General features: G+C 41.9%; 1 protein-coding gene across 4 annotated transcripts in view; it reads right to left on the bottom strand.

Moving 5' to 3' along the window:
- Positions 1-13,797, bottom strand: part of capn15 (calpain 15) — a 69,900-nt gene that overhangs the window by 47,196 nt on the left and 8,907 nt on the right. Inside the window, exon 1 of one of the 4 annotated variants that reach the window (XM_088323792.1) lies at positions 12,042-13,555. The exons of the other annotated variants lie outside the window; for them this stretch is intronic. Coding sequence (XP_088179918.1) covers positions 12,042-12,304 — 263 coding nt within the window. The 5' untranslated portion in view covers positions 12,305-13,555. Of the gene's footprint in view, positions 1-12,041; positions 13,556-13,797 lie in introns of those variants that run through there. 4 annotated transcript variants of the gene reach the window in all.

Raw genomic sequence — 13,797 nt, 5'->3', positions numbered from 1 at the left:
TATTAATTTATGTCGTTACTGACTTTAACAAGGATATCAATCATGTAATGTTAGTATACCGTACACTTCTGCAACCTGTTGTTCTCTTTTTATTTTAATTTTAGATTGCCTTTCAGACGACATGTATGTTTTTGGTGTTGGATTTAATCGGATAAATTTCCCCCCAAAATCCAACTTATACTCTAAGTGGAAATTCGATGCTTTTTCCTTCTAATTTTGCTTTTTTTTTGGCTGGTGCATCTTACACACTGAGCAGATTTTAGTCCGGAAAATACACTAATCCAGAAGGAAAACGAGGGAATATGTTTATAGAGATTCGGGAGTGAAAACATGTTAAAACTTGAGTAGAATTTGAATGTAGTGAGACTTTTGTTTTTGCTAGCTGGACTCCTTACCAAGGTGTCAAAACACAGTTATCGAGAGGATCTTATTTAACTAGCCCTTATGCTAAGGACAGCGCTTAAAAATCCTAACGTGAAAGTTAACAGAACAAGTCTAGAGGCACCTGACCTCCTGCACTGCCCTCAGTGAATATTTCATGACCCGCGCTCAATATTTGCCAAGTGAATACGTTGGCAGAGGAGACAGCTTGGGGGATTTGAATATTTACAGAGCGGAAACTGTCCGACTTGGTTTAAGTGTGCAGTGGCAAAAAGCTGGCGCAAGCAGGAAACTGACAAGACACTCCGGAATGAGAACAATGAAGACACAGCAGAAGAAGACAGTCTTTGGAGTAGAAGAGGGAAGCCATCACTCCGAGATACCGTCGGATGGAAAGTCACCAATGCAAGTAGCAATGTTGGGAGTAACCTGTTACTTTGTATCCCATTCCAGGAACCAATTAACTTTCTCGTTAAGAAGCACTGTAGTGCGTTTTTAATAAAAATGGGGTACCCAAACGTCATTACAACATGGTGTGTTACTCAGCTCCTTACTGGAAACAATTCACGAATGTCAATGCCAGCAAAGTGGTGCCTCTTCCATTCTCGCTCAGGACGGCTTCACACTACTAATCACGTCCTCAAAGTGGAGTTGGCATATTTATATCGCCAGGGTTGGGTAGGGTTACTTTAACTGGATTACTTTCAATTACTTTTGGATTACTCCAATACCAAATATGCTAATAAAAGACAAAAGAAACTAAATATGAACAAAATTACTAAATTTTGTGCAGGCTTGGGGAGTAACGGGATACATGGAACGGCAAAAATGATGTTGGCAAGCTGTTTGGATTTATTTTCATTTTGTTTCTGTCGCATTTTATGTTAGTTTTGTCGGAGATCAAAGCCAGGAGAGAAAGCTTACCACGTGTTGTGAGTCATAATTTTATTCATATTTAGTTTCTTTTGTTATTTTGCCCTACAAAGTACAACTTGAAACACTGTCTCAAGCACAGAGTGCAAAAATATGTACTTACATATAAGCTGTATTTACAACTATAAAATAAAAACGTAAAATAAGGCGGTCAGCTTAAATGCACAGGTTTGGTTGTGTGTCACCAGTAGCGAATGTAAGGCAGTGCCTAGGGAGGGGGGTTGTTTTTTACACGGTAACAACAAACCAATGGGATATCAGTGGGTGAAACATAAGCACAGAATTTACGGTAAACGTTTTCTCAATTTTGGTGTATTTATTTGTAAAATAATATTTGCAATACACCATGTCTGGACAAAAAAAATACGTCTTGGACACTACTCAGCAATGGAGGAGGAAATCTTCAAGTGGCTTGAAACCCATAGACAAAATTGTAATAGAGTTGTCTTAGTTAAGTGTTCGTTTGCAAACTTTCAACACTACCATGAAACATGAAGGCTTCCCCGCTTTTACAGGTGGGTGTACATATTTTCTTCTATTTATTTTATTATCTGGCTATTTTTAAGAAGTTATAGCTGGTCTGCTTCAGTGCGAGTATACATGGTAATTTTCAACTTGATAGTTACTTTCGCGGTAACTTTTGGGTGTCAGTAATCCAAAGGAATAACGGAATTACTTTTTAAATGAAGTAACTAGTAATGGTAACTACTGAGTTTTTTCAGTAACGCACCCACAACTGGCAAGTTGGCTATGCTAACACAGCAATATGAGAACTTCTCAGAAGGGAAGCAATTATGAAAAGTTGTGTTGGAAAATTTGAAACCTTAAGAATATAGTGATCTGTTGTCACTGTAGCCGCAAAAAAAAAAAAAAGATCATTACATTCCATCATTCCGAGACAAAAGGTTACATTAAATGAACAATGAGCAACGAAGCTACACCATAAAGACGCAAACAAATATAATTTGTTACATTTGTCCAGTGTGCCATGAGATCTCTTCTACTGTGCTGTCTCAAAGTAAATAGTTACATAAATCTTATTTCTTATAAAAAGATTGCTATGTACTTTGAGAAGAGTTACGTTTTGAAAACACCGGTTTATTTCCAAAGAAGGAAAGGGTACTTGGGTTCTACATGGTTAATATTATTTTTGTTATTAAAAATCTCGAAAATACACTAAAACTATATACACACAGTACTCTCTCGCTACTGTGTGGTACTCAGAGTTTTGCTACTTCTTGGATTTTCGTCATTCATTGAGTTATGCATTATTACAAGCCAAACAGCTTCTAAGAGAATAAATATTGGTTAAAAATGTTTACAGGTACAACATACAGTAGTTTTAGTTGTTGAGTGAATGCTTAGGTTCGGGGCGGCAGTAGCTCAGGAGGTAGGGAGCTCGTCTTGGGATCAAGGGATCCCAGTTCGAATCCCGGCTCGTGTTACATGTCGAAGTGTCCTTGGGTAAGACACTGAACCCCTGATACCCCCAATAAGCAGGTTAGCGCCTTACATGGCTGCAAGGCCGCTATTGGGAAATGTGGAGCACATTGTTAAGCGCTTTGGGAAGTTATTGACTTGAAAAGCGCTATATAAATGCAGATCATTTCATTTCATGAAAAGGATTTGTTCTTTGGTGTCAATGTATAATAGAGTACTTGGTTGTATAATAAAAAAAATGTTTTTCTAATTTACAGATCTCCCCTAATATGGCTTCTTTTTGGAACGTAACCCCTTGTTTGCTTGAACCAAAATGTAAATTTTTTAACTTAGTTTGTCATCAAAATTAAATGATTTATTGACTTAAAAATGGGACTGGGTGATTATCTAGGGATTTTTTTCCTCAGATAAAAACAGGGTAGATAAATATTCCCTTAGTTTACCTTATCTTTATCAGCCAAAAGGGAGTGGGGTCACTAAAATAATTTCGGCATAAGCCCTTCTAGCAGCAGTGCTGCTCCAAAGAACGTGGGGAGCGTTTAATTCGATTAACAGCGATAGGAAAGTCTACAGAGGAGTGATAAATGCTATCATCCATCATGTTGAATGAAAACTGTCACTTGGAACGACTATAGAAAAGAGTGACTTGTTGCTCAGGGTTACTCAAGTCATTAGCAATCACAATGGCTTAAATACTTCTATTCTATAAATACATTATATTGATGCCAGCGTGAGGGCAAGCGGAATCAGCAGCGTTCAGTCTTTTGTTGCCGCGCTGAAATTCATACTTATGTGGAGCAAATGATAAAGAAATCGTTGATCTACTGACTAAAAGATGTCATACATTTTCCTGCAGGTAATACCGTTTTCAAAAGTCAATGTACTGCTGAGTGAAAAAGACAACGAAAGGAAACAAACAAATTAAAAAACAGCGAACTTAACAAGGCCAAAACTATCAACACCTTAAAAAAGACAAAATAAAGCTGCAAACGTTAGAGACAGAAAACAAGCTTAAGAATTAAACGTACAAGGCAGCTTCCTCAAAGCTAGTTTCTATATTTTATGCTCCGTCACAGTTCAACAAAGCTTGCCAAAAAAAGACCGCTTGGACAAAGCTGTGTGAGAGGTAGAGAAGTTGCATCGGGTGTAAAGGTCTTTACGATGACTGAAAGGAGAAAATAAAATCTAAATATTTCACAGCCTTACGGCCTAATCTGACAATAAAAAGTGTGTGAAAGGTAAACAATGGAAGCCATTGCGGCACAGAGCGTTAAATATACAGGAACTTGCTGGCAAGCACAAGGTATTAAGAATGATGAAAGCTCTACCAGGCGACCAACGCTGAATAAATAATGTAATCCTTTGTTGAGAAATACGATCGGGTTCTCCGAATATCAATAACTAACAAAGAGGCTGTGATGATCCGAGTGACTCTGCAACAACTCCAACCGCGTTCCGGTCGGTCAATATCTACTGCATGTTCCACGCTCTATTTGACGTAACCTAAAAAAAAATTGGAAATGCGCCAACATATTCCTGAGCGGGTGGTCAAGAAATTCATTTTAGGATTAAAAGGCAGTAAAAAGATTTGTAACCAACGATCGTGCACAAGACTGACCGCCAATTTTCCTACGGTGGCATATTTTTAAAGCTGTACAGTTTAACTGTCCCAGTGGATAAGCGCCTTTTCGATGTATTCATGTACCGTAAATTCCGGACTATAAGCCGCTACTTTTTTCCCAAATGTTCAGCCCTGCGGCTTATTCAATGAAGCGGCCAATTTATGTAATTTTTCTAACGGCCACCAGCGACGCTGGAGTATAAAAGGTAAGATTAAGACCAGTAGAATATGTGCGCCAAGGAAGACTGCAACCCCTAAGTTTATGCATACATTGTCTGTAAAGTAAAGGTACGTTCCGATAAACGCCGGCTGATGGGAAGTGGGGTAAAGCTGAGTTACCGGTAGATCTGTCTGTTGTCGCAGCAGACAATAGTGGATATATATTTTTCCCACCCTTAACTTTGGAAATATACATTTTGTTTCCTTGGATTACTTTTAACGGGAGACGGACTTTACAAGTCTGCATCATACGTTAATTACGGGTATCATTTTCCATTCATGATGCCGACTGTGGTTCTAGGATTGTGTCTATTAAGTAGGTTCGATTCCCGGCTCCTCCGTGCTATATGTCGAAGTGTCCTTGGGCAAGACACTGAATCCCTAATGCCCCCTATAGCAGGTAGTTGCCTTTCATGGCTGACACTGCTATCGGGTTAGTTAGTGTGTAAAAGGGAAAAGTGTGAAGCACATTGAAAAGCGCTTTGGAAGGTTTACATTTACTGTGAAGAGACAGTAAAACAGCAACGCTTATTTACATTTATTCAAATATTTCTCAAATAGAAACTGTACCTGGATGGTTCAAATGTTTGTTTTCTTCAGGCAATTGTATGTTGAAGCAGGGTTCATAAGCTTGTGCTGATGATTGAACAATTTTTACTAACTAGGTAACTAACTGTGACATTTAAGAAAGTTAATCACTAATGCTAAAGGGCTACCAGGACCAATTGTAATTGGAGCTTTGGAATTAGCTCAGGAGGTAGAGCTAATTTTTTGCTAGAACTGTAAATGTTATATTTCATTAAAACTCATTTAAAATCAGTTTGGGACTAAATGCATTTTGATCAATGTTTTTTATCGTAGACTGTCTGAAAATCAAGATCTTATTTTTTGGCCATATCGCCCAGCTCCACATTGAAGTTCAAACCAATAAACTAGCGATCTCAATTGACCCTCGAAGGGATGACTCTTAATTGTTTTTGTGGCTGCCTTATGCTGGAAAGTGTTGCCTAGGTCCTCAAGAATGCTTAGTCTCTGAGGAATTTTTAATTAACTTACACAAATGAGTGAAGAAAATGAAGCCGGGGTAGGTCGAAGCTTTGTAAAAAGCTCATATTCTAATCGACCGCCCTCCGGCTTGTTTTCACAGGGTTCAAAACAGTCAAATCAATCACCTATCAGGGAGAGTACGGTGCCAAAACAGTCCATAATGTGCAGCTGTGCTCGCAGAGGCCAGGGGGCTGGATTTTGGTTTACAAATCCAGCTCAGCCAGATTTCCAGTCACAAATAGAAAAGCAACATGAAATTAAGGCCTCGGATTTGATAAGGTTTTACGAGTTGATCCATGGTTGAAAAGGTCAGTGAATTTTCAGTGACCGGTATCAAAAGGACTGTTATGGTTGTTTCAGTGAAAACACGCTAGCCGCATAGCATCACATTTTGTGACCTGTTCAAGTATTTAGTTGAGGACATAGAGGAGAGGTCAAGAAAATAATGAAACAATGATAAGTTAAGGCACTTCACTGTATGGAAGTATAAAGATTATAATTTTTCCCCTCAACATAACGTGGCTACTAATAAAAAAACAATATACTTTCTAGTAATCTAGAAAATACAGTAGATTTTGAATTTTCATTTGCTCACCAGGACACTACAGTGAAAATAATATTTCTTTCCCTTTATAAATTGCTCTGGAGTAAAAGACCGGTGAATACAACGCGGAAATGGCCAACCTATTAAAAATGAGTTTGACTCGCAGTACAAAAAAGTATGGTTCACACTTAATGTTTGATGATTAGGATATATTTTTTCGAGAGTCTACTGGACTGTCTCAGAAAATTAGAATATTGTGATAAAGTTCTTTATTTTCTGTAATGCAATTAAAAAAACAAAAATGTCATACATTCTGGATTCATTACACATCAACTGAACTATTTCAAGCCTTTTATTATTTGAATATTGCTGAATTTGGCTTACAGCTTAAGAAAACTCAAAAATCCTATCTCAAAATATTAGAATATCATGAAAAAGTATACAAGTAGGCTATTCAACTAATCACCTGAATCATCTAATTAACTCGAAACACCTTGCGAGGGTTTCCTGAGCCTTAAAAACACTCAGCTTGGTTCAGTAAACTAAATCACAAGTATGGGGAAGACTGCTGTCCATAGGACCATCATTGATACCCTCCATCAGGAGGGTAAAACACAAAAGGAAAATTCTCAAAGAGCAGGCTGTTCATAGAGTGCAGTTTCAAAGCATATCCACAAAAAGTCTGTTGGAAGGGAAAAATGTGGCCGGAAACGCTGCACAACCAAGAGAGATGATCGCAGCCTTAACAAAATTGTGACGAAGAGCCGCTTCCAGAATTTGGGGGAGCTTCAAAGACAGTGGGCTGAAGCTGGAGTTCAGGTATCAAAAGCCACAGTTCACAGACGTGTCCGGGAAATGGGCTACAATAGCCGTATTCCCATGGTCAAGCCACTTCTGAACTCAAGACAACGGAAGAAGCGTCTGACTTGGGCTATGGAGAAGAAGCACTGGACAGTTGCTGAGTGGTCCAAAGTCCTCTTTTCAGACGAAAGCAAGTTTTGAATTTCATTTGGGAGTCAAGGCGCCAGAGTCTGGAGAAAGGCTGGAGAGGAGCAAAATCCAAGTTGCTTGAAATCCAGTGTGAAGTTCCCACAGTCAGCAATGGTTTGGGGAGCCATGTCCGCTGCTGGTGTTGGTCCACTGTGTTTCATCAAGTCCAGAGTAAATGCAACTGTGTACCAAGAGATTTTAGAGCACTACATGCTTCCATCTGCTGAAAAGCTCTATGGAGATGAGGATTTCATTTTCCAGCATGATCTGGCACCTGCCCACAGTGCCAAAACCACCAGTAACTGGTGCACTGACCATGGCATCACTGTCCTTGATTGGCCTGCTAATTCCCCTGACCTGAACCCCATCGAGAATTTGTGGGGTATAGTTAAGAAGAAGATGAAAGACACCAGACCTACAAATGCAAATGAGCTGAAGGCCGCTATCGAAGCATCCTGGGCATCAATAACACCTCAGCAATGCCACAGGCTGATTGCCTCCATGCCACGCCGGATTGATGCAGTAATCCGTGCAAAAGGATTCCCAACCAAGTACTGAGTGCATCAATGGACATTTTCAAATGTTTGATTTAGTTTTGCTGTTATAAAATTATTTTTTACTTGGTCTGAGGAAGTATTCTAATATTTTAAAATATGATTTTTGAGTTTTTTTCACCTGTAAGCCAAAATCAGCAATATTCAAATAATAAAAGGCTTGAAATAGTTCAGTTGATGTGTAATGAATCCAGAATGTATGACATTTTTGTTTTTTTAATTGCATTACAGAAAATAAAGAACTTTATCACAATATTCTAATTTTCTGAGACAGTCCAGTATATTGCCCCTAATGGCTGTCTGTATAGTTATTATTATTTTCATGAATAAGTCACGCTGTAGTATATGACTGGCGTAAACATCGCATAGACAAGTGTTTTTCAACCTTTTTTGAGCCAGGGCACGTTTTTTTTACATTGGAAAAATTTTGTGGCACACCACTAACCAAAAATATTGTAAAATGACACTGAACAGTATGTTTAATGACAATATAATTTCAAATACCCCCAGTTTTTACAGCACAAACACTTGAAAATGACATAATATCTGCAGTGAATGATTCATAAATGTTTTATGAAATTTAAATTTTAAAAAGTGACATTGTGTGGTGTCGTGTAATACACTCCCCTTCCTGCGGTGTCACTGTATACTTATGCGCAGCCTTGTACTTGTGCTAGAGAACTACCGAAGAAGAAGTTGAGTAAACACTCTATGACTGTACCGTCCGTGCCTGTCTCTGAATCCGACTGCAACCCGACTACATACACAACATATTGGCGACGAGGATGGCTTGGATCGGAATTTCACAACCCCCTGCTTTGCTTGAAACCCCGGGTGAGCCTACGATGTTGTACTCCACGTGGATTCAGATGTTCGAAAATTACCTGCTAGCATTGACTGCTAACGAAATGCCGGACAAACGAAAGCGCGCACTACTGCTGCACTGTTTAGGCACAGAAGGGCAGAGAATTTTTCTTTCCCTTCCTGACACTGGCACTTCTTACAAATCCGCCTGTGATGCGCTAGAAATTTTCTTTGTACCGAAGATTAATGTCGTTGCTCAGCGTACCAAGTTCCGTCAGCGTGCTCAGAGACCGGGCGAGACCACTGCTCAGTTCATTGCCGCATTGAGGGAATTAATTGCTAACTGTGACTTTGGCACGTTTGCTGAGGATATGATCAGGGATCAATTCATTGAGAAGATGTCCTCTTCGAGAATCAGAGAGCGCTTGCTGCTGGAAACGGACTTAAAGCTTGACAAAGCGATCGCTATTGCTACACAAGTCGAATCTGCTATTTCAGAAGCTAATGCTATTACTCATGTGCACGTGTCCGCCACTCCTGTGAAGTTTGTGCAACAAAGAGATAAAAGGAATCAGAGCAGTACACATACACAGCGCTCGAGAGATAAAAGGAATCAACACAAAACCTGCTACCGTTGTGGATCCAACTCTCATCTAGCAAATGACCCCAAATGCCCTGCTAAAAATGCAAAATGCAACCAATGTGGGAAAATTGGACATTTTAGTAAAGTGTGCCGCAGCGCAATTCCTACTCGATCAGTAAGAGAAGTTACTGTCCCAGAACTTACTGTGTGTCATGTAGCCCCTACAGCTGCAGTCCCAAAGCGCCTTACGTGTACAGTTGCTCTCCATGCGAATGATGAACAGTCAATTACTACTGACCTGCTTGTGGACACTGGTTCAGCAGTTTCAATTCTGCCAGAGAGAATTTACAGACAGTCATTCATGCACTTGCCTCTCTCAAAGCCTACTGTGCGTCTGGTGACCTACATGAAGAAGCCAATTCCAGTGTTGGGCTGTCTTCAACTTACTGCTACATACTGCAACCAGAGTGCACATACTGACTTCTACATAGTTCCTGACGGTACTCCACTACTGGGAATGGACCTGTTCACTGCACTTCGCCTCCAGATACAAGATGGGCAGATTACAACACCTGCTGCATCGGAGATGAGTCACTCTGTCAACACTACAAATGCTCTAGGCGTTGCTACAGGTTTTCTACACAAATTTAAAGTGAGTGCAGACGTCCCTCCAGTCCAGCAAAAGCTACGCAGACTCCCATATGCCGTGCATGACAAGGTGTCGGAGGAGCTGACGAAACTGGAAAATGATGGCATCATGGAGATGGTGGCTGCTGTGTCTCCTGATTTTGCTGCAGTCACTGCTGATGAGCTCTCCAGTGCATGTGAGGAATGTCCAGTGCTACAGAAGGTGCGACAGTACATGCAGAAGGGATGGCCTCGTACTGCAAAAGGCCTTGACCCCCTCATCGTGCCATACTTCCGTGTGCGAAATGAGCTTGCCTTGCAGAACAGTGTCATTGTGCGTGGCACTCATCGTGTTGTGATACCACAACAGCTACAGGGAAAAATGATCCAACTTGCTCATGCTACACACCAAGGGATAGTTCGCACAAAACAAAGACTGAGAGACTTGTACTGGTGGCCTGGAATGGATTCTCACGTTGAGCTCGCCATCAAATCATGCACCACCTGCTTGCAGCATGGCAAAACCGCAACCACGCGTACTGCACCATTACAGCCTGTGCCTACCCCAACTGCTGCCTGGGAAAAAGTTGCTGTGGACATTGTTGGTCCTATTCACTCTGCGCCTGCTGATTGCCGCTTCGCCATCACCCTCATTGACTATTACAGCCGATGGCCTGAGATTGCCTTCTGCTCAAATGTTACTTCTGCCTCTGTTATGACTTTTCTTTCCATTGTGTTTAGCAGAGAAGGTAATCCACAGGAAATTGTTACTGACAATGGCCCTCAGTTCGTGTCGACCGAGTTTGAAACATTCCTTAGTGACAGGAACATCACACACCGTCGCAGCTCTGTGTACTACCCCCAAGCCAACGGTGAAATTGAGCGTTTCAACAGAGTCTTCAAGGACTGTCTACAAACAGCCAACATCGAAGGTAAACCACTGAAAGCCTTCTTCACTGAGTTTTTACAGACTTACAGAGCCACACCACATGCTGTGACTTCAGTATCCCCCGCTGAACTGTTGCATGGTAGACCACTGAATACAAAGCTTCACATCACAGGTCTTCACTCCATGCGTCCCACTGCTGACAAAGGCAACATGCTACAAAACATACAAAACAAACAACGGAAGTCCAAACGATACACCGACAAACGTCGCGGTGCAAAATCACCCAGCTTCCAGATTGGCTCTGCGGTTCGCATCCGCAAACCTGGAATCATTGCGAAAGGACACTCAAGGTTCACCAAGCCACTGACAGTGGTAGCTCAAAAGGGTCCAGCCACTTATCTGCTGTCTGATGGAAAGGTGTGGAATGCTTTCCACCTTGCCCATTCTTCCACCTGTGCTGCTGTTTCAGCGCCACAGCCTCATACTTACCGAAGAGTTATTGCGTATTTTAGATTAATGCTACTGTTGTGTCCTATGCTAACAAAAAGGGAATATGTGGTGTCGTGTAATACACTCCCCTTCCTGCGGTGTCACTGTATACTTATGCGCAGCCTTGTACTTGTGCTAGAGAACTACCGAAGAAGAAGTTGAGTAAACACTCTATGACTGTACCGTCCGTGCCTGTCTCTGAATCCGACTGCAACCCGACTACATACACAACACATTGGATAATCTCTCACACCGTACTCGTGTCCCGCTGCACAGTGGTTGAAAATCACGGGCATAGACTGATACTCCAGAAAATTGTATCATGGTAGTGTATGAAATGTCAGTTTCAGGTAGTAAGTAATAAATGCCAGGGAAAAACAAAACAAAATGTGTTATTATTGTTAAAGGAGCTGTACAGAATTTGGCACTTTGTTACTCCCTGTCGCCATCTCCTGGCTTAAAGTCACGGTTGCAGGATCAGTCAGTTTATTCATGATGCACGTTCAAGTATGTGCGCTTGAATAAACTCTTCTTTTTTCATCTTTCTTGGGATTTGGTGTTGGTTATTTCTTTATTTGAGGCAGGCCTTTTCTGTTTTACTTTCACCATTTTCATGCAACACTGACAAGTAGAAATAAAGAAAGACCTACGGAGATCAGAACTCCCCCCAGACCACATTCCTCAAATCTCATGTGTTCCGTCCTCAACTCAGGGTAAAGATAAAAACAGATAGGCACTGTGAAAAACAATCCATAAGGGCTCTTTGAACTCAGTTTGGGCATTGTGAACACATATAGAGAAAATATGTATCTTTAAACTTTATAAGGACACCTAAAACAACGTGCCCCATCGTTAATAAGGTACTCTCTGAAATTTCTTGTGCACCTTGCCGGTTTGCTTTTAACCCTATAGTCTCGTACCTGCGCTCTCGGTGAGGCCGCGGAAGCGTTTGCTGCTGCTGGCGTGTGATGAAGGTGGTGCTCCACACCGGGCTGCTGTGACTGGTCCTGAGCCAGCCAAGAGGGGGCGACGACGGGTAGGATTCGCTGCGGAAACCATGGTCCGACTCGGTCTCCGCAGAGAGTGACGAAGCCGAGCTCCCCATGTTTGCGGCAATTGCAAAGATCTCTCTGAGAAAAGTTCCTGGTATAGGTAGCGATGCTTCAGGCAAGTTTGAAGTCATTTGAATCAGTCATTCCGTTGGCGAAAATCCTCACAGCGACGCTTAATAATTGTTGATTTTACACTCCCTTGCACAGTGCCACTCTTAATTCCTTCTGCATACAATGGGCCATGCCTCGCCAGTTCTTGTGTGCTCATGCTTGGTCAGTCTTTTAGGGAAATATAACACGTCTACAGTCAATCCTTTTGTCGCTCGATTCTTCAAGGCCATCAAATATCAGTCTCGCGGTGCACGAAGAGTTCCAAACAATCGATCGCAGCTTGGATCTTGAGTTGCATCCAGTAAGAGAAAATCAATGAGCTGCATTTCCAGAGGAGGGTGTTTGCAAAACTATACGCATGCCATTTTTTCTCTCTTCCAAAATCTCATCTTTCAGACATGCGGTCTGGCTAACAGCTGGACACTGACAAGAACCACCTCACCGGCCACAGCTGTGTATCATCTGTTGGCTTAATCCTAATGGGAAATGTTTTCCCACGCTAAAAGGTACTTAGAACCTCCACCGGATCACATAACGAAGAAAAAAAAAACTTTCTTGGGACAGTTTCACGCGATACATTTCTTGTTATAAGAGATCCTGCAGGATTTCTTGTCACCACTGCAAAGTGCATTTTTAAAAACACGCACGATGGACGATAAGAAAGCGTATATGCGTTAAGAGTGGTAAAACAAGTGTCCCAAATGGAATGCAGATGGTGTTATTCTCACAGGAAAGCCACGATCCTACCAGATGATCGGCTGATAACGTGAGCAGTGTTCACGAGTGTAAACACACACTTGCACTTTATATTAAAAAAATTAAAGAACGTCATTAAAAACCATGTAATTGTCGGTAGTTACAGTAGAGAAGCCAGGAAGTGCGTTTCAATACAGTTGACACGTATCCCAAAGAAAACGTGACTGAAGCGCCAATTGGCTTAGTCGAATATCAAAATACCCCCCACGCGTGTCTTTAGCGATTCAATCCACAGCCAGTGGAAGAATTTCCTGGCTGTATAATGCTAACGCAAATGTCTTTTACAAGCAGGCATGCTCGCTCCGGTTTTCTCCTTGAATGCAGCAAGAACGCGTTCCCTCCTCCGCGGCGCTCTGGTCCCACGCGTGTATTAAACGGCTCCGATAGGGCGGGTCCGGTCCGAACATGCTTGACGTTCACTTGTATACATCCCGGCGCATGATTTATTTTCCACCTCGCCGAGAGCGCAGCGGACGCGATCGCTTCCAAAACAGAGGATTACTGGAGAGTCAGCACCGCGCATGCGCACTCTCCCCACCGGCAAAGGGAGGCAGGAAGTGCACGTTTCAAGAAAACCCAAACTGAGGCCAGGCAAGAGGTGGGGAAAGTATGAATCCGCTTATCATCACTAGGGTCGCAGGGGTGCTGAAGCCTATCTCACCTATCTTTGGGCAGTGGGCAGGGGACACCCTGAACTGGTTGCCAGCTAGTCGCAGGGCACACTGAGAAACAGCTCACTCGCTCCTAGGGACAGTTT

This window comes from Urocampus carinirostris, chromosome 19, assembly GCF_059441175.1.
Source record: "Urocampus carinirostris isolate Australia breed hairy pipefish chromosome 19, RoL_Ucar_1.0, whole genome shotgun sequence".
NCBI lineage: Eukaryota > Metazoa > Chordata > Actinopteri > Syngnathiformes > Syngnathidae > Urocampus > Urocampus carinirostris.
This window is presented reverse-complemented; position numbering and strand designations above follow the sequence as displayed.